This window comes from Scyliorhinus torazame, chromosome 10, assembly GCF_047496885.1.
Source record: "Scyliorhinus torazame isolate Kashiwa2021f chromosome 10, sScyTor2.1, whole genome shotgun sequence".
In the NCBI taxonomy this organism is placed as follows: Eukaryota; Metazoa; Chordata; class Chondrichthyes; order Carcharhiniformes; family Scyliorhinidae; genus Scyliorhinus; species Scyliorhinus torazame.
Window position 1 is genome coordinate 264,155,041 of NC_092716.1, and position 21,828 is coordinate 264,176,868.

Here is a 21,828-nt window from a genome sequence, read left to right on the forward strand (position 1 = left end):
GTTTTAGTTGCTGTGATATGAAGAGTCTAAAGTTCTGTTCCTTTTTCACAAACACACATTTATTTCATTCCAACAGCCTTTGCACAAAACTCTGACTATACATCACCTGACAGAGGCCACCTGAAGCCCCTTTACATATCAGTGGCAATTAATGGATACTTAACATAAATGAGACAACTAATTGCAATGTCTCTTAACCCAATACTTAACACCCTGCCTGCATCTTCCCAATTGACACCTTCACCTCCTCCACCCTATCAGCTCCTCCATCCATGCCATCTCCGCCTCCCCAACCTCAAACACTCTAACTCTCCCAGAAAATCCCTCATCTCCCTCTCAAATTCTACTGACTTAACTTATACAAGTCCCTATAAAACTCCTGAAACACATTATTAATCTGTTCCGGAGCCACCACCAACTCCCCCAAACCACTGATCATTTTAAACGAAAATATATCCGGGTAACACGATGAAATCCTGTACAAAGTGGACCAACACTTGCACATTGAAAAATCAATAATGCTTGTGCAATTACCTTCCAATTCTTTAATCTTCTGTTTGGCAACATTATCTACAGTAGCAGTTGCCTCTAGTGCTACAGAAACGTTACCATGTGCTTGTAAATCTTGCAATTGTTTCTGAAGTTTTAATTGACGCTGTTCCTTCTCGGTCAATTCAGCTTCGTGTTTCTCTTCAAGAGCACGCAATTGAATATTGTGTTTTTCTTTCACATTTTTCAAGTCCATCTCGTGTCTTTCCATCAGATCTCTCACCTGGGCTCTCATCACATGCTTTTCAGCATCAAGCTTAGCCACAAGATTGTCTTTTTCTAACTGAAGAATCTTCAATTTTTCAATCATCTCCTGAAAATTTCAAAATAGCATAATGATTTTCCTTCAATGAAAAGTGCAAAGCAAAAAGACCTGCTTAAACCTTAAGTAGAAGTACAAAAAAAAGCTGCCCTCCTTAGTAGCAATATAAAATGTATGAAATTAATTATATGCTAACACAGAAGAGAAAGCAATTGAAACTGTCAAGAACTGAAAGAACAAATGTGCACCTCAAGTAGTTGCCAGAAAAGTGAAGAGCAACATGAGGGATAGGGATTCTGTTGCACATTAAGCATTAGCGGCTGTATATTTTTGGTATCTACTAGTAGATGCTGCGTGGAGTTGCTGATGATGTGTTACGGTATCAAAGTAGTACAGGACACCGAGCTACAGTGCCACCAGGATCCATTTACATTGAAAAATCTCATTATAACTGATTACTTTAGCATTTTCAGTGTTAAGGGTTAGCAAACTAAAGTGAAACCAGGAAGTGCAGTGTGGTGACAGGGAGCTTTGTGCAAACAAAACTTAATAATGTAATATTACACAGGTATGATCCACAGATGCTGTCTGCCTCTTTAAATTATGGGTGCGATTTAGCGTCCTCATCGCGCTCGACTTGGTGTCGAGACGAGGACACTGAATCTCGCAAGAGGCCTCCATCGGGAATCGCAACGCTCAAAACATCTCACCACATTCAATAGAATCTCACGAGGCGTCATGATCTGGCTCTCGCTGGGCGAGATGGTCGGGCCTGGGGAGGCCTTACCCATAAGAGATGGGGTGAGGGGGAGCTTGAAGATCCTGGAAGAGTAAGTTGGATCATGTGGAGGCCTCGGTGGGGGTCGAAAGTTCGGGGCTGTCTTTAAAAATGGCGCCCCGATCCGCGGGTGGATTTCCTGCACAGGTGGGCGGGAGTTCCGTAACGAGGCTAATAAAAACCGGCAAAGTGCCATTGAATAGCGGGGTCATTCTCGGCGCTGCAGGCCGAGATACACCCCGCTAAATGCGCCATTCTTTAACCCACGTCCACTGAATCACGCCCTGTATTAGCAGAGGCTGAAGGAAAATCCCTCAGCTGGTCAACTGCAGACATCTTTCCATTACTATCAATTGACAGAGCAGCAGGAAACTTTTTCTGACCTGTATCTGTTGATCTCTCCCATCAAGCTCCTTTTGCAGCACAGCCACAACCTGTGTCCTCCCCATTAACACCTCCTCCTTCTCATGAAGTTTTTGTTTCAGGGCTTTCAACAACTGCAGAACCAACAGAGTGAACAATCAGAATTCCCAACAACTAAAAACTTTCAACAGAAAGTAAATAATATTGTGCCAGTACCAACATGTGTAGTGAGAACACTCCAACAGTTGTTCCCATTTGGCTTTATTTTGATGTTAGAAATTGCTGTTAATTATACTGAGGTATGGAAACTTTGCACACCCTTAAGACATTCCTTTGTCTACCTTAACACATTTATTTTAAATTGCCTAATATCTCCATTAGATTGCATATATAAGAATGTCAAATTAACGGACTAAGCATGTGTTTACTAGCATCACCAACAATAATTTCTAGCCTGAAGATACTTCATGGTTCACTCGTCAAAAAATGTGTCAAGCGTCCTAGCCAAGTTTCAAAATCCACCCCGAAAAAGCACATTGAAGAATAGCAATGTCCCCGTGAGGCAGGCTGGGAGGGAGGGAAGAAAGGTTTTCAGTGAAAGAGGGGTTGTCGGAGGAAAGCATGGAAGGGGATCTCAGTGAGGCACTGAGGTAGCGATAGGGGCCTCGATGAGGCTTGCTGATAGGGAGAGTATCGCAGTGAAGGAAGCAGCCATAAGAAAAATCGGAGTATGGAAAACGAAGACGTAAAAGAGAAATAAAAACCCTGATTTTACACACAGTCACTGAGCTGCTTTCGTTTTAAGCCCACCAAAGTGTAAAATTCCTCACCCCCAATTTGTGGCACAGAAATTTGCTCATCCTATTTCTGCTGTCAGTCACACTGAAAGAGAGAGAATTTGATGGATTTTTCCCCTCATGCCTGATGCGTTTTTAAAAAATTCTTAAGACGTCATATTTATATTGTAACTTAAAGAAAAGGAAATCTGCTTTTTGAAAGTAACAAGTCCCCGCTTGATTTCAATAGAAGTGCCAATTTCAAAACTGCAAAATCATCAAGAATATATTTGGAAGCCATTTTTGGTGATTACTTCTTTTGATGCAATTTTGTTCTGGATAAGATCTACATATTGAAAATAAGATTTTCAATGGATAATCTGTATCTAAATTTTACCCACTTCCCAATATTTTTATGACAAAGGTATTTAAAGATTCACATTATATATTGCTGTCTTCAAGTAATGCACTCGTGAGAAGCAGATAGCTGTTTGGCCAGCTAATGAGCATCACAAAATTCCCAGCCCAAGTAATTGCGTTGGACAGATTTTGAATGAGCGACAAATCAGCAAATGTTAAATTCTGTACTCCTGCCCATTCACACAGACCTCAGCAGCCACAGATCTCCTGCCCATTCACACAGACCTCAGCAGCCACAGATCTCCTGCCCATTCACACAGACCTCAGCAGCCACAGATCTCCTGCCCATTCACACAGACCTCAGCAGCCACAGATCTCCTGCCCATTCACACAGACCTCAGCAGCCACAGATCTCCTGCCCATTCACACAGACCTCAGCAGCCACAGATCTCCTGCCCATTCACACAGACCTCAGCAGCCACAGATCTCCAGACCACACTGCAGATGTGATTTTCAGATATTTTAACCAATCTGGTGTTTCTGCACAAGCAGAAATCCCGTACTCATTTGTCTGTTGTTGCCACAATGATTCTGAATCATGGAACTGACAGCAGAGACAACGTGATTAGCTGTTTAAATATGTGGGTAAAAACAACCAACATCAGGTAATGGTTAATAGTAATTACAATCTTTCCCTTTAACTGACTGAGCCACACTCTTTAAGCTTCAGTTATACTTTCAATGTAAGCACCATTGGATAGGAAAAATTAATAAATGAAAAATAAGGTTGCACCATCAGATATGGGGGAGATATTCACTCATGTCGCTCACTTCTGGCGCTGCTTGCCTGCCCCCAGGCGATTGAGGAAAGTCCAATTTAATTTTGAGGTGAACGTATTTTCTCGTGAAGTTCTTTGACACCAGGAGTAAAATCTTGCTTATTGTTCTCAGTTTAGCCTCTGCCTTGAGTCACCATAATTGTGAACAAATAAAAATACTCGTGCTTACATTAAATACAAGTTGCACTGTACATTGCAAGAGCCTCGCCAGCACATTATACATGTACAATGCAGGTTCTGTGTTAAAGTATTAATGACGGCTCAAGAAGCTTGAATTATGGATGACTTATTATAACTGGTTGACTTCAGGAACCTATTCTAATGATTTCTCTCCCACATAATGAATTTGTTAAAGATTTTAGAAACACCACGGAATTTCGAATTGGACAAGTTTTCCGAGTGCGTTCCTCAGTTATGACTTGGAATTCCATGATTAGTGAACTCTGGAAAATAAGTCATTGCTGGCTAAACATCAAAATTGAAGTTCTGCTGAATATCAACCTTTTCAAAATTAAATTTTGACCAACCTGAAGCAATTTGCTTCAATGGAATTTGAGCAGCATTGATGGAATCTTTCACACAGAATCTGCTTTGTACCTTTAAATGTGAACCTCAGTTTGACGGATTCTTTTAGCCACATGTTTAATACAATCAGGTTTTTTTTAAATTAAGAGAAAAGTTAACCTGTTCAAAATCGGCACTGGCATCTGATTTTGAGGCCACGATAAAGAGCTCCTGCTCATGCCTCTGTGCTTGCTCAGCAAGCTTGTTTTCCTTTGCTTGAATCATTTCCTGAAACACGTGAATCTGAAAGAAAGATTCCGTCATGACAAGGTGACAATAATCAATTAAATTATTGAGGCCAATTGAAGAGAGATGGCGCAGGAGCATGGTGACTCTCTGCAAGCTCTCTCACACACATCCTCTTCTTACATCTCTGATAACCAGACTAATCTCTTAAAACTTAATTCGAACACTAACACTAACCTGTCTCTTTTATGTTCTCTTGTGGGTTTGAAGATCCTCAGAGGTCCGTGGGCTGGATCAGATGACCCATAAGATCATAAGACATAGGAGCAGAATTAGGCCACTCGGCCCATCGAGTCTGCTCCGCCATTCAATCATGGCTGATATTTTCTCATCCCCATTCTCCTGCCTTCTCCCTGCCTTCGCCCCATGACCCCTGACCCGACCCACCTCTTATGGATTGATCTGATCACTTCACACATCTTCTCTACTGAGCAGTACCACACTCCGTCTGCTTCACCCGATGCCTGTGTCTGTGTGTTTACTTTGTGTATTTTATGTTTGCCCGATTCTGTATTTTCTTTTCATGTACGGAATGATCTGTCTGAGCTGTACGCAGAACAATACTTTTCACTGTATCTAGGTACACGTGACAATAAACAAATCCAAATCCAAACGGTGAGGTAATTGGCAGTTGCCACTATTAACAGGTAAATGGTACAAAGAGCAAAGAACAATACAGCCCAGGAACAGGCCCTTCAGCCCTCTAAGCCTGTGCCGGTCATACCAACCTTGGCCAAAACCCTCAGCACTTCCTTGTGCCGTATCCCTCTATACCCATCCTATCCATGTGTTTGTCAAGATGACTTTTGAGCACCGTTAATGTATCTGCTTCCACAACCTCCCCTGGCAACGCGTTCCAGGCACTCTCCACCCTCTGCGTAAAAAGCCTGCCTCGCACATCTCCTCTAAACTTTGCCCCTCAGGCTTTAAACCTTTGCCCCCGGTGACTGACCTATGCCCCCTGGTGACTGGCCCCTCCACCCTGGGAAAGAGGGCTTGCCCATCCACTCGACCCATGCCCCTCATAATGTTGTAGACCTTTATCAGGTTACCCCTCAACCTCCGTCTTTCTAATGAAAACAGTTCGAGTCTATTCAGCCTCTCCACATAGCTAACACCCTCCATACCAGGCAACATCCTGGTAAACCTCCTCTGCACCCTCTCCAAAGCCACCACATCCTTCTGGTAGTGTGGCGACCAGAATTGTGTGAAATATTCCAAGTGCAGCCTTACCAAGGTTCTATACAACTGTAGCATGACTTGCCAGTTTTTATACTCAATGCCCCGTCCAATGAAGGCAAGCATTCCATTTGCTTTCTTGGCTACCTTGTCCACTTGTGTTGCCACCGTCAGAGACCTGCGTGCCCAGATCTCTCTGACTTTCTATATTCCTCAGAGTTTTGCCATTTACGGTATATTTCCCCTCTAACTATCAGTCACTATCAGATTTCCCAGCATGGTCATGAAGGAGACACTGAAACGAGTATGCTTTGGTACAGACTGTTTATTTCTTCCCACAGAGCTTACCTCTCCACACTTCCACCAGACACCGAAAGCTGTCTAACCTTTCTTTATATACATATCTGAGCAGAATTAATCAACACCTGTTCACGCATTATCACCTTAAACCTCTGGGTATTTAAAATTCATCAACAGAATCTATCAGAGACTAACAGGTTCCCTTTTTTCTTTATATTAAATTGATGAGCAAACAAAATCTATCCATAAAGAAAAACACAATAATAATACATGTTATTTTATTGCACAATCAACCTTTAACAAGCTCCATATTCCACCCACGGACTTGAAACAAAACATTTGACAAGATTACAACAAGCCAGTGTTCATGTTCTCATAATCCATGTAACATCAGGCTCTTCAAGGATCTCACATTTTATTTGGACGGTTCTTTTTGTGAAACAATCCGGCAACTTGTAACTTGCATCGGCCCATTTTACTTTTGAAATGGACACCATTTATTGTTTCTTCCCACTAAAAATATGAATCCTCTTGATCTCGAATAACCATCGCAAAGATCAGCGTGTGAGACGTCACTAAAAATTACTAACTTCATTGCTTCTCGGTCACAAAGGTCTGGAAATCTGAACAACCCCAAACTTATTTTCTTCAATGTCCTGTTTGCTTTTAGCACTTCCTCAGCAGTAGCATATTTCAGCTCAATTATGATACATCAATTATAATAAGAAAGGGACAAAGGAAACCCACGAGACTACAGACCTGTCAGCTTAACGCCAATAGTGGGAAAACTGATGGAGGTCATAATGCGGAATGACATAAATATACACTTAGAGAAAAATAAGTTAATACTAGACAGTCAACATGGCTTTGTCAAGGGCAGGTCATGTCTGACAAACTTAATTGAGTTCTTTGACGAGGTGACAGAGGCAGTGGATGAAGGTAGTGTTGTAGATGTTCTATATTTGGACTTTCAGAAAGCATTTGATACAGTGCCACATGGCAGGTTGGTTAGCAAATTAAAAATGCTTGGGGTTGATGGGTCCTTGGCAGCGTGGATTAGAGGTTGGAAACAGAGGGTAGGTGTAGATGGGTATTTCTCATAGTGGAGACGAGTTGAAAGTGGTGTTCCCCAGGGCTCAGTGTTGGGCCCTTGCTTTTTCTGATTTGTATAATTTTGCAGATGATGCAAAGTTAGGGAGAACAGTGAATTGTGAGGATGACCCTGAACAACTTCAGAGGGACAATGACAAGTTGGCCAAATGGGCAGAAACCTGGCAGATGAGCTTTAATGCAGAGAAATGTGAGGTAATGCATTTTGGTACAAGAAACATGGGGAGACAATATAGGTTCACTGGTACAACTTTGGGGGAGTACAGGATCAGAGGAACTCCTGCATAATGTCCTGGAACTGAGATGAGTGACCTCCAACCACCACAACTATCATCCGTTGTGCCAGGTATGACTCCACTTAAAAATAGCTAGACCACCCATCAATCATATCCTGAAATAGTCACTTAATTGCAAAACATAATATTGTGAAATAATGTTAAACTTAAGCATAAAGAACAGTGGGAACTATTTATTTTAAATTGTAAATAACAAAGAAATCCACTGATGTGTTTTCATGAAGGTAGATCATTTCATCCAATATCCGATCCCAATTCCATTGTACCTGAACTCACATTTTTCCTGTACATTGCCTCCTTTTCCTGGAACTGTGATTTCTCCTTGTTGAGTTGGTCCTTCAGGTTTTCTGCTTGTTCCTGGAGAAGGCTGAACCTTTCTTCACTCTCTTCAATCTTTCTGGTCAGACTGTGAACCATTGACTGCAAATCACCGACGGAAGTTTCCTTCTCTGCAACCTGGTCCTGCACTGTCTAATTCAGAGAATTTAAGGCAGGTAATGAGATGTTTTCTTTAAATAGTAGTATTCACATAGATCAAATCTGGTAGCACCTACAACAGCTATTCCACTTATCCAAAAAAATACTGCAAATGTCGCACATAGCAGATTCAATTGTCAAACAGAAATATTCTCGTTCTAGGATGGAAGCAAAAATAAGTTTGGAAATAACGACTTGTATAAAGTTATGAATGATTACCTACATTGAAGTGGCCATACAAATAAGCTGTTCTTGTGAAAATTAAAGGTTTCTTGATCTTAAGACAGCAAATAATATACTTCACAAACTCACTAAATAGTACAGGATGATCATGTACTAATCAAAGTTTCCCTTTAACTTGTCCCCTCTTTCCCTTTTCCCTTTCTTTGCTGGTTTTGTGCATAATTCACATTCTTCATTCGATTGAAGCCTAAAAGGTTGTGTCCAACAGATAAAAGTCCACAGTAGTGCTTTCATACTGTTCTTATGGTTACAGTTCAGATACACTCGATAATTTGCACGCCCATTCAAAGACACACTTCCCCAAATAAGCCACAGTCCTAACTAGTGAAGAGGCACTCAGTGGATCACATTCCTTTCCCAACCCTGTGCTAACTCATATATTATTACAATTACCCACCTCTTCCTTGAGGATTTCCCCTGCCTGGCTGATGCTCTGTAATTACAATACTGAAAAAAGAAATATTTTTATTAAGAGCTTCCAATTTAATGAGGAAGCTTCAGGCCAATTTGAAGAATTGCAGGTTTGATGGATTAGCCTTGCTAAATTGCCCCTTAGTGCCTAGGGATGTGTATGTTATGGGGTTACAGGGATAGGGTGGGTGGATGGGAGAGTAGAAATGGGTAGGGTGCTCTTTCAAAGGGTGGGTGCACACTTGATGGGCTAAATGGCCACTTTCTGCACTGTAGGGATTCTATGATTCCATGAATCCACATCCAACAACCTGCTCTGAAAACTCTTGACAGCAGTGACAAATTCAACCATAGCAACCCACAACATTCTGAAACAATCAACAACATTCTAAATAAAAACCCCAACATTCTTTTTTCAAAGTTAATTCGCGACATCTCCCAACGTTAACGGATATGTTAAAAATTCCAGCATCTAGATCTGCATTTCACCATAATCCAATCAGTTACTCCTTTCGCCAAACCCAATCTGTGTACCAGGTTTTGTTAAGATCCGTCCATTTGTTTTGGAGATCTATTGTTTACAGACTAACAAACGGGACAGAATTATTACTTCTGCTTGTCCTCTGGCAAGGGGAATAAACCAAAGCATGACCATATGCATGAGGAAATATGGGACAGCAAGTCAGACAAGGAACCTTTTGTCAAGGGTACACACTGGAGCAGACATGGACCACCATCATAAGGACAAGATGATGTCAATGAACTAATAACGCAAGAGACAGTAGGCTACAATCTATGAAGTATGCTTATTAAGAAAAAAGCAGAAAGCAAAGCAAACACAACAGGTTCAACTGAAAGAGCATTCTTCAGCTCAAATCACCAAAATAATAGAAATCCCAAAAACTTAGCAGTTCACACAGCTTGGGATACACATTGAATTAAATAAGCTTTGTGATAGACCAAGTTCCCATGGAATTCTTTGAGAACATCTCAATGAAGCAATGTGTGAAGGAGCACTGTATATTTTTATAAAATATACATATATAGATAGATATCCTCATGGCTATTTCCAATTTTTAAAAAATGGCTGAAACTATGTCTGCCTGTGCCGCCCCAAACAAAATAGTTTGCTGATGACACGACCATAGTGGGCCGGATCTCGAATAACGACGAGTCAGAATACAGGAGGGAGATAGAGAACCTAGTGGAGTGGTGCAGCAACAACAATCTCTCCCTCAATGCCAGCAAAACTAAAGAGCTGGTCATTGACTTCAGGAAGCAAAGTACTGTACACACCCCTGTCAGCATCAACGGGGCCGAGGTGGAGATGGTTAGCAGTTTCAAATTCCTAGGGGTGCACATCTCCAAAAATCTGTCCTGGTCCACCCACGTCGACGCTACCACCAAGAAAGCACAACAGCACCTATAATTCCTCAGGAAACTAAGGAAATTCGGCATGTCCACATTAACCCTTACCAACTTTTACAGATGCACCATAGAAAGCATCCTATGAGGCTGCATCACAGCCTGGTATGGCAACTGCTCGGCCCAAGACCGCAAGAAACTTCAGAGAGTCGTGAACACTGTCCAGTCCATCACACAAACCTGCCTCCCATCCATTGACTCCATCCACACCTCCCGCTGCCTGGGGAAAGTGGGCAGCATAATCAAAGACCCCTCCCACCTGGCTTACTCACTCTTGCAACTTCTTCCATCGAGTAGGAGACACGAAAGTCTGAGAACACGCACGAACAGACTCAAAAACAGCTTCTTCCCCGTTGTTACCAGACTCCTAAACGACCCTCTTATGGACTTACCTCATTAACACTACACCCTGTATGCTTCAATGATGGCCGGTGTTATGTAGTTACATTGTGTACCTTGTGTTGCCCTATTATGTATTTTCTTTCCTTTTCTTCTCATGTACTTAATAATCTGTTGAGCTGCTCGCAGAAAAATACTTTTCATTGTCCCTTGGTACACGTGACAATAAACAAAATCCAAATAAGCAACCTGGTAATATCAGGGAAGCTCACACATCGTTACCTCTGGGGGGTCACTAACGACCCCTGTGGACCCCACAGACCAAATTCAAAGACAGTTATACAAAAGCCATCAGCATTTCATAACCCAGGCTGGCCAACAGGAGTCCGCTCAACTGCTAAGAGAAATGGTCCAGAACCTCCATTTCAATTCTTAATGGTTAAGACATTGTTGGGGACCCATGCGAGGAATACACATCCCTTATCAGAGACAGGGTGGAAAGGTGGGAGTTATGTGACATGGGTCTCTGGCTTGTGGAACCAGTAATGTTGTTGCCTTGGTGAACTGGTTATTGTTATTATCTAGCTGCCAACCTCACAGAAAAGGAGCTCTGCATCGGTTGAACCCCTGCTTCCCATCTACATGGATTCTGCTGGAATTTCTGTATATTTGCCGACAAAACTGATTCATCTCTGCATGCCGATCGCACCATGTGAAGTCAATACCACTGGAAAAATGAATTATACCGCACCAGTTTTCAACCCGCTGACATCCATAAAGGAATATCACTCTGGGCTTTTGATTCTGGACTCTGGAATCCACGTGAAACAATCATTATTCCTTCTCTTTATTGTCTGTGTGGCGGCTATGTTGCAGCTCTCCTTTCATGCTTTGAGCCTGTGCACATAAACTACTCTGAGTTCATCCCAGGGCAGCACGGTAGCACAGTGGTTAGCCCAATTGCTTCACAGCTCCAGGGTCCCAGGTTCGATTCCCAGCTTGGAATCTGTCTGTGTGGAGTCTGCACGTTCTCCCCGTGTGTCCGTGGGTTTCCTCCGGGCGCTCCGGTTTCCTCCCACAGTCCAGAGATGTGCAGGTTAGGTAGATTGGCCATGCTAAATTGCCCTTAGTTTCCAAAAAGATTGGGTGGGGTTACTGGGATAGGGTGGAGGTGTGGGCTTGGGTAGGGTGCTCTTTCCAAGGGCTGGTGCAGACTCAATGGGCCGAATGGCCTTCTTCTGCACTGTAAATTTTATGGTTCCATGATTCTATCTCCAGTTTGCTGTGGGGTTATTAATAGAAATTGGATCACCCGAAAATCGAAGGATGGGGAAATACGCCACTGCTTGTAAAGAGAGAAACAAATCAAACATCTTTCTGTTTACCAACAGGTGTTGAGAGGAGAAATTCTGCTGTTTAAATTAACCCCCCCCCATCTTTAACACAAAGGCAGTCCTATACTGGGAAATTTAACACACTTCTTAAAATCTCTTAGCCTGTCCTAACATCTCCTCATGTGGCTCAGTGTCAAATTTAGTCTGATAAAAAATCCTGAGAAGCTCCCTGAAAATTTTACTACGGGTTAAAGTTGTTGTTGTCGACTAAACACAAAATAATTTAAACATGAGGACAGGCCACTCATAATGAAGGAGGTCAACGTGAGGCACAACATTTTCTGTCTTCAACTGGTGGAGATTTCAAATTTTACTCAAATCTATACAAAATGCTAAGTTTGGCACAGTCCATTTTATCCATGTTAATAGTATAATAGCTGCAGACACTGGATATATCAAAGCAGTATTTTAAATAGAGAAACAAAATTTCCTTTATTGAGTAAGTGTGTAAATGCAAGTATTTCAATTAATCTTCCTTCAGGTTTACCTTAATTTCTTCATTAGGTTGAATTACTTGTTGAGGAGCCTGATCAGAAGCAGCAGTTAACTGGAGCTCAACAATATAGGCCTCTTTTTCAGCCAGTTTCTTCTCCTTCTCCGCAAGCATCATATCCACATTGGAGCCACGCTGCAGCTGGGATTCCAGCTCGGTAAGCTGCAAGTGATTTAAAATTAAGTGACATCATAATTTGTAATTCACATATCCCAACACAAGCAAAACTAAGCTGAAAGAATATGAGCAGCTAGCGGCTAAATTCAAAATCAGAACCAAAAGGGTAATAATCTCCGCATTGCACATTCTGGAGGAGGAATTTCTTCAGCCAGTGGATGGTGAATCTGTGGAACTCTTTGCCGCAGAAGGCTGTGGAGGCCAAATTACTGAGTGTCTTTAAGACAGAGATAGATAGGTTGTTGATTAATAAGGGGATCAGGGGTTATGGGGAGAAGGCAGGAGGAGATGGTTGAATGACAGGGCAGGTTTGATGGGCTGAATGGCCTAATTCTTATATCTTATATATTGTTTGAAATCTTACCGCCTTATTCAATTCTGCATCTTTTTTGGCAACTTGTGATTCCAACTCTTCAACCTTTTTCCTCAACATCAGGATTTTACCTCTATTTGCAGCTGCATTTTCCTGATCGCCATCACTGGACTGCTGCATTTAAACCATTGACACAAGTTCAGTTCATTTGATCTCATTAAATATTCACATTTTATTCTCAATTTCACATAGGCTTTTGTTAAATATTGCCCATAATCTTCAGAGAAATCAGGCAATCTTACACTACAGCACGGTAGCACAGTGGTTAGCACTGTTACTTCCCAGCTCCAGGGTCCCAGGTTCGAATCCCAGCTTGGGTCACTGTCTGTGCGGAGTCTGCACATTTTCCCCGTGTCTGCGTGGGTTTCCTCCGGGCGCTCCGGTTTCCTCCCACAAGTCCCGAAAGGATTAGGTGAAATGGACATTCTGAATTCTCCCTGTGTGCCCGAACAGGTGCTGGAATGTGGCGACTCGGAGCTTTTCACAGTCACTTCATTGCAGTGTTAATGTAAGCCTACTTGTGACAATAATAAAGATTATTATAGAAAGTGAGAATTCGTCTCATTGTGCCTGTGTCAGCCATTTGAAAAAGTCCTAGGCCCCTGCTCTTTCACCTTATGTTCCATTTAAAGTGTATGTCCAATTTCCTTCCGAAAGGTACCATCTGCCTTCCAGGCAGTGCATTCATACAATACACCATACAGCAGGAAAGAACTCCCCATAGTTCACCCTTTGTTCCATTGCGATGCCATATGAGCCCATGACAAATATTTCAACCATGTGGACAAATTATCAACATGCCACTTACACAATGTGAACATTAACTCAGTCCAGACTTTAGCAAAATAAAATATCTATAATATTCAACACAGAATTCTACTTTGCGTGTTAGAGAGTCAGAGTTTTTACATCGTGTCATGCTGGCCATCAAGCACCTTCCTATTCTAATCCCATTTTCTAGCACTTGCTCTGTAGCCTTGTCTGCTGTGGCATTTCAAGTGCTGAGCAACATACTTCTTAAATGTTGTGAGGATTCTCACCTCTGCCACCCTTTCAGGCAGCACGTTCCACACTCCCACCACCCTCTGGGTGAAAAAGCTTTTCTTCACATCCCCTCTAAATCTCCGGCCTATTACCTTAAATCACAGAAATTACAGTGCAGGAGGCCCTTCGGCCCATCGAGTCTACACCAGCCCTTGGAAAGAGCACCCCACTGAAGCCTATCCCATCTCCATAACCCAGTAACCCCACCTAACCTTTTTTGGACATCAAGGACAATTTATCATGGCCAATCCACCAAACCTGCTCATCTTTGGACTATGGGAGAAAAGCGAAGCACCCGGAGGAAACCCACGCAGACACGGGGAGAACGTGCAGACTCCGCAGACAATCACCCAAGCCGGTAATCGAACCAGGGACCCTGGTGCTGTGAAGCAAATGTGCTAACCACTGTGCTACTGTGCTGTCCCACGGTATGACGTCACTGTGAAATCTATGCCCCCAGGTCATTAACCCCTCCACCAAAGGGGAAAAATGCCTTCCTATCCACCCTTTCTATGCCCCTCATAATTTCAGACACCTCAATCAGGCCCCCCTCAGCCCCTCTGCTCCAACAAAAACAACCACAGCCCAGCCAGTCTGTGCTGATAGCGGAATCGCTCCAGCTCAGGCAACATCCTGGTGAATCTCCTTTGCACCCCTTTTAGTGCAGACACTTCCTATATTGTCGTGACCAGAACTGCACACAGTGCTCCAGCTGTGGCCTAACCAGCATTTTATACAGCTTCATCATAACCTCTTGTTCTTATATTCAATGCCTTGGTTGATAAAGGCAAGAATCCTACAGCCTCCTTCACCACCCTATAGAATCATAGAATTTACAATGCAGGAGGCCATTCAGCCCATCGAGTCTGCACCGGCTCTTGGAAAGAGCACCTACTACAAGTACACCCTTATCTACCTGTCCTGCTTTCTTCAGAGATCTGTGGTCCTGCGCACCAAGGGCTCTCTGATCCTTTATTTACTTAGGGTCCTAGCATTCATTGAATATTCCATTACCTTGTTACTCCTCCAAAAATGCATCAGCTCACACTTTTCAGGGTTAAATTCCATTTGTGACTGTTCTGCCCGTCTGACCAACCTGTAATCTAAGGCTTTCCTCCCTGCTTCCACCACCTCCTCCGGTAGCGAGTTCCAGGCACCCACTACCCTCTGTGTAAAAAAACTTGCCTCGTACATCTCCTCTAAACCTTGCCCCTCTCACCTTAAACCTATGCCCCCTAGTAATTGACCCCTCTACCCTGGGGAAAAGCCTCTGACTATCCACTCTGTCTATGCCCCTCATATTTTTGTAGACCTCTATCAGGTCGCCCCTCAACCTCCGTCATTCCAGTGAGAACAAACCAAGTTTATTCAACCCCTCCTCATAGGCAGCACGGTAGCACAATGGTTAACACAGTTGATTCACAGCTCCAGGGTCCCAGGTTCGATTCCCGGCTGGGTCACTGTCTGTGCGGAGTCTGCACGTTCTCCCCGCGTCTGCGTGTGTTTTCTCCGGGTGCTCCGGTTTCCTCCCACAGTTCAAAGATGTGCAGGTTAAGTGGATTGGCCATGCTAAATTGTCGTTAGTGTCCAAAAAATGTTAGGTGGGGGTTACTGGGTTACGAGGATAGGGTAGATACATGGGCTTCAGTAGGGTGCTCTTTGTAAGGGTCGGTGCAGACTCGATGGGCCGAATGGCCTCCTTCTGCACTGTAAATTTTCTGATTCTCTGATAGCTAATGTCCTCCAGGCCAGGCAACATCTTGGTAAATCTCTTCTGCACCCTCTCTGAAGCATCCACATCCTTCTGGTAGTGTGGTGACCAGAATTGAACACTATACTCCAAGTGTGGCCTAACTAAGGTTCTATACAGCTGCAACATGACTTGCCAATTTTTATACTCAATGCCCCGGCCAATGAAGGCAACCATGTCGTATGCCTTTTTGACTACCTTCTCCACCTGTGTTGCCCCTTTCAGTGACCTGTGGACCTGTACACCTAGATCTCTCTGACTTGCAATACTCTTGAGGGTTCTACCATTCACTGTATATTCCCTACCTGTATTAGACCTTCCAAAATGCATTACCTCACTTTGTCCAGATTAAACTCCATCTGCCATCTCTCCGCACAAGTCTCCAAATGATCTAAATCCTGCTGTATCCTCTGACAGTCTTCATCGCTATCTGCAATTCCACCAACCTTTGTGTCGTCTGCTAACTTACTAATCAGACCAGTTACATTTTTCTCCAAATCATTTATATATACTACGAACAGCAAAGGTCCCAGCACTGATCCCTGCGGAACACCACTAGTCACAGCCCTCCAATCAGAAAAGCACCCTGCCATTGCTAGTCTCTGCCTTCTATGACCTAGCCAGTTCTGTGTCCATCTTGCCAGCTCACCTCTGATCCCGTGTGACTTCACCTTTTGTACCAATCTGCCATGAGGGATCTTGTCAAAGGCCTTACTGAAGTCCATAAGACAACATCCACTGCCCCTACCTGCATCAATCATATTTGTGACCTCCTGAAAAACTCTATCAAGTAAGTGAGACACGACCTCCCCTTCACAAAACCGTGCTGCCTCTCGCTAATACGTCCACTTGCTTCCAAATGGGAGTAGATCCTGTCTCGAAGAATTCTCTCCAGTAACTTCCCTACCACTGACGTAAGGCTCACCGGCTTGTAATTCCCTGGATTATCCTTGCTATCCTTCTTAAACAAAGAAAGAACATTGACTATTCTCCAGTCCTCCGGGACATCACCTGAAGACAGTGAGGATCCAAAGATTTCTGTCAAAGCCTCAGCAATTTCCTCTCTTCAGTATTCTGGGGTAGCTCCCATCAGGCCCTGGGGACTTATCCACCTTAATATTTTTCAGGACGCCCAACACCTCGTCTTTTTGGATCTCAATGTGACCCAGGCTATCTACACACCCTTCTCCAGACTCAACATCCACCAATTCTTTCTCTTTGGTGAATACTGATGCAAAGTATTCATTTAGTACCTCGCCCATTTCCTCTGGCTCCACACATAGATTCCCTCCCCTGTCTTTCAGTGGGCCAACCCTTTCCCTGGCTACCCTCTTGCTTTTTATGTACGTGTAAAAAGCCTTGGGATTTATTAACACTACACCCCTGTATGCTCCACCCGATGCCGGTGCTTATGTCGTTACATTGTATACCTTGTGTTGCCCTGTTATGTATTTTCTTTTATGCCGTTTTCTTCCCATGTACTTAATGATCTGTTGAGCTGCTCGCAGAAAAATACTTTTCACTGTACCTCGGCACATGTGACAATAAACAAATCCAACCAATCCAATTTTCCTTAACCCTATTTGCCAATGACTTTTGGTGACCCCTTTCTAGCCCTCCTGACTCCTTGCTTAAGCTCCTTCCTACTTTTGTTATATTCCACACAGGCTTCGGCTGTTCCCAGCCTTCTAGCCCTGACAAATGCCTCCTTTGTCTTTATGACGAGACCTACAATATCTCTCGTTATCCAGTCTACCTTTTTTTCCTTATCCAACAATGTATTCCATTAATAGGTTGCCATCTCAGTGTAAGTCACCAGGTTTGGACGGTGGACGGGATTTTCCAGCCACGTGTTTCTCAGCGGCGAGAGGTAATGTCCCGTTCGCTGGCAGCAGGATTGTCTGGTCCCGCTGCTGTCGATGGGAATACCCATTGAAGCCACTCCAAGCTGATGGGAAACCCGCGGCAGGGGGTGCGCCTGGCAGCAGGGACAAAGAATCCCGTCAGCATGTACTCTCAGAGAATGCCAGCCAATGTCAATAATGTAACCTTGTGCCATACCTTGTGCTTCCCAGTCGGCTGGTTCTTAGCACCAGAAGCACCGAGCTGCTTCTTCACATCCTCCAGCTGAGCAGAAAGTGATGTGACCCTTGCCTTGTTCTGCAGCTTCATTTTGGAAATCTTTGCTTCAAAGGCTTCTTTTTCTTCCTGCAGTAAAATAAACCAAGTGTTACACTGTGAACACATGAGCTTTCTACTTTGCATCAAAGTCGATTGTTACAGCATAATGATTTAATGAATGTTTTATCAAGACTCGGATAGACATTTAACTAGCAATATTATTCAAGGCAGGTAGAGTGCATGGAGTTAAGATGCAGACCTGCCATGATCTCACTGAATAGTAAAAATGGCACGAGCAGTCCAAAAGCCTACTGCTGTTCGTATGTTCTTCTGACTTGTATTATGGGCCAGGGTTTAGGGACCACCAAAGTGGATCATGGAGTTCACCTGACCCACAATTTTAATAGATTTTGGCTTTGGGGAGCACAAGGGCCCACTTTACAGGTGTGACGCAACAGAGATCTAAAGTATGTTTGAACAAAAACAATGTTTATTCTATGAATCCAGGTAACATTTTGTAAACACACATAAACATCTTATCAACTACCAACACTGATAATCCTCACAGATACAATACTGTATGGGTAACCTGTAATAACTTTCCTAACAACATCCATAAGTCAAAACCCTTTTTAACAAAGGCAGTAGGTTTGCATTCCTCACAGAAACAGGTATTACTTTGAAATCATCAAGTGATCTGGAGACATTCTTTAGCAGGCAGAGAGAGAGAGAGAGAGAGACCAAAATACACCTCCTTGGTTTGAATGCAGCTCTCCAACTGAAAACGAAACTAAAACTCAGAGCCAAAGACAGCTTCCAGCTCAAAACGAAAGTAAAAAGCAGAGCCCAGCTCCACCCACACAATGACATCACTGCAACCACTTGAGAAGACAAACATTTCTTAAAGTGACATTTCCATGACACTTGTTGCTATTACATAAGAACTAGGAGTCGGCCATTCAGCCCCTTGAGCCCGCTCCGCCATTCAATACGATCATGGATGATCGCATCCTGGTCTCAGCTCCACTCTCCTGCCCGTTCTCCATAAACCTTCAACGCATTACTCATTAAAAATCTGCCTATCTCCTTAAATTTACTCGTCCCAGATTCCATTGCACACTGGGATAGTGAATTCCACAGAATCATGACCCTTTGAGAGCAGTCATTTCTCCTCATCTAGGTCTTTCTTAAATCTGCTACCCCGTATCCTAAAACTATGAGCTCTCGTTCTAGGTTGCCTCACAAGAGGAATCATCTACTCTACATATACTTTGTCAATACCTTTTACCATCTTCGATACCTCAATTAGATCACCTCTCATTCTTCTGAACTCGAGAGTGTATAGGCTTAAACTGCTCAATCTCTCTTCATAACACAAAACCCTCAACTCTGGAATCAATCTAGTGAACCTCCTTGGCACGATAGGCCAAGTGTTGGCAAATATGATTAGGTAGGCAGGTCGGGTGTCTTTCATGCATCGGTGCAGACTCAATGGGCCGAATGTCTCTACTACCTTGTATTATTCTGTGATCCTGAATGTCCACTGAACTGCCTCGAATGCAACTATATCCCTCTTCAAATAAGGGACCAATACTGTGCACAATACTCCAGGTGCAGTCTCAACAATGCCTTGTACAGTTGCAGCAACACTTCTCTACTTTTATACTCTATTCCTTTAGCTTTCAAGGCCAAAATTCCATTTGCCTTCCTTATTACCTGCTGTACCTGCATGCTAGTTTTCTGAGATTCATTAACGAGGACCCCCAGATCCCTCGGCGCTGAAGCCCTCTGAAGTTTCTCCCCATTTAGATAATAAGTTGCTTTTCCATTTTTCCGACCAAAATGGATAACCTCACCCTTATCCACGTTAAATTCCATCTGCCACATTTTGGCTACTCACCTAACCTATCTATATCCATTTGTATATTTCTTATTTCTTTTATTTTCACAATCTTTATTGTCACAAGTAGGTTTACATTAACACTGCAATGAAGTTACTGTGAAAAGACCGTAGTCGACACATTCCGGCATCTGTTCGGGTACACAGAGGGAGAATTCTGAATGTCCAAATTACCTAACAGCACGTCTTTCGGGACTTGTGGGAGGAAACGGGAGCACCCGGAGGAAACCCACACAGACACGGGGAGAAAGTGCAGACTCCGCACAGCAGTGACCCAAGCCGGGATTCGAACCTGGGATCCTGGAGCTGTGAAGCAATAGTGCTAACCACTGTGCTATTGCGCTTCCTCATTGCAACTTACTGTCCCACTATTTTAGTGTCATGTGCAAATTTGGCTATAGAACCTTCTATCTCTACATCCAAGTTGTTAATAGGTTTACAGGAAAATGCATCTTTGCAATAGAGGATGTCCTGACATTACAAGTACAGCGCAACATGCAGCCCATATCTGGAGTCAAGGCCGAAAATGACACAGCAATAAATCAGTCTCTCCAGATGCGGGGTTTCAGCGTTGTGCAAGCATTAAACTCTGGATGTAAAGAAAAAAGTCTTACATTTATTCGGTACCTTCAATAACCTCAAGGCGTTCCGAAGCATTTTACAACCAATGAAATGCTTACTGAAGCAGTGCCAATGACATGATGACTGGATCATCTATATTGGCAACGTCAATCGAGGGATAAATATTGACCCAAGACCTGAGAGATAACTCCCCTAATCTTTGAAACAGTGCCATGGGACCTTTTACATCCACCTAAGAATGCAGACAGAGCCTTGGTTTAACTTCTCACCCTAAAGACAGCACTTCCAAAGGTGCAGCATTTTCTCAGTCCCGCACTGGAGTCTCAGCCGAGACTTTGTGCCCGAGTCCCTGGAATGAGAGTTGAACCAATGACCTTCTGGCTCAGAGGCAAGTTTGACAGCTCCAAATGACCGTGAGCATGTTTATCATTTAACAATGGAATAAGAAGCATTAGTGATTATTTTTTTCATAAACAGGTTCGTAGCCAAACAAATAAAAATGTATGGCGGCTGCTGTGTACCTCCTATTTGTGTCTCTGAACTTTGAGGTTTTGATTAAAGCTCAACTAACACAAGTATATACCAAGGTACAGTGCTTTCCGCAACTCACTTAAAACAGAGGCAAAATCACATGCAGTTGGGTTCTCTCAGTTCTATTACCTTCAGGAACTGATCTTTCACATGAAGCTGATTATCTTTCTCCCGAATTAATTCCTTCAGCTGCAAAACCAGTTGCTCATTCTGGATCAGCTGTTCAGTTAGATCTGTTACAGAATGATCACCAACACTCTTCTGGGGGCTTGTTGCCTGCAGAATAGTTTGTATGGGTCAGATACCATTAATAGCGACATGGTAACAAAGAAGCAAACAGATTCTGCACTGAAGATCACAATCTTTTCAATATAATCAAGTTTAAAAAGTCTTCAATTCAGCAAGATTACCGCACCAGAAATTTAATTGAAAAGCGTTGAAAATGACCAGAGAATGGAGACAATTCGTAGTTGCATGTCCAATTAAATGCGTCAAAAAGCACTCGTATGTATATTTTTTAAAAGTAGATTCAAAAGCACGTGGCAAAAAACAGCACACAAATCATTTTTGTAGCAAATAAAATGTCCACATCTCTCATCTTTATGCCAAGTTACATATAGCTGCAAGGAATGGCATGATTGTTTAAGATGTATTTACCCCTGGGGGCGGCTCATCTGCAGAATACCAGTTCCACATGGCTCCTTCTTATATGTGGCTATAAATCAAACAAAACAATAATTAGATACTTCCAAAGCACAGCATAGTTAAATATGTTAATTGTTCAACTGGTGACTATACAGGGTGGCATTGTAGCACAGTGGTTAGCACTGTTGCCTCACAGCGCCGGGGATCCGGCCTTGGGTGACAGCACACGTGGAGTTTGCACGTTCTCCCAGCGTCTGCACCGGTTTCCTCTGGGTCCTCCTGTTTCTGCCCACAGTCCAAA

The 21,828-nt window shown here is 43.1% G+C and overlaps 1 protein-coding gene across 3 annotated transcripts in view; it reads right to left on the bottom strand.

The window, feature by feature from the left end:
- LOC140384763 (uncharacterized) overlaps nucleotides 1-21,828 on the bottom strand; it is a 127,864-nt gene that overhangs the window by 84,093 nt on the left and 21,943 nt on the right. For all 3 annotated transcript variants that reach the window (XM_072466760.1, XM_072466761.1, XM_072466759.1), the window contains exons 2-10: nucleotides 21,540-21,597; nucleotides 21,012-21,158; nucleotides 17,810-17,956; nucleotides 12,946-13,068; nucleotides 12,399-12,566; nucleotides 7,899-8,093; nucleotides 4,612-4,734; nucleotides 1,973-2,086; nucleotides 535-862 (exon numbers count right to left, since the gene is read on the bottom strand). In XM_072466760.1, the coding sequence (XP_072322861.1) occupies nucleotides 535-862; nucleotides 1,973-2,086; nucleotides 4,612-4,734; nucleotides 7,899-8,093; nucleotides 12,399-12,566; nucleotides 12,946-13,068; nucleotides 17,810-17,956; nucleotides 21,012-21,158; nucleotides 21,540-21,578 (1,384 nt within the window). In that variant the 5' untranslated portion in view covers nucleotides 21,579-21,597. The remainder of the gene's footprint in view (nucleotides 1-534; nucleotides 863-1,972; nucleotides 2,087-4,611; nucleotides 4,735-7,898; nucleotides 8,094-12,398; nucleotides 12,567-12,945; nucleotides 13,069-17,809; nucleotides 17,957-21,011; nucleotides 21,159-21,539; nucleotides 21,598-21,828) is intronic.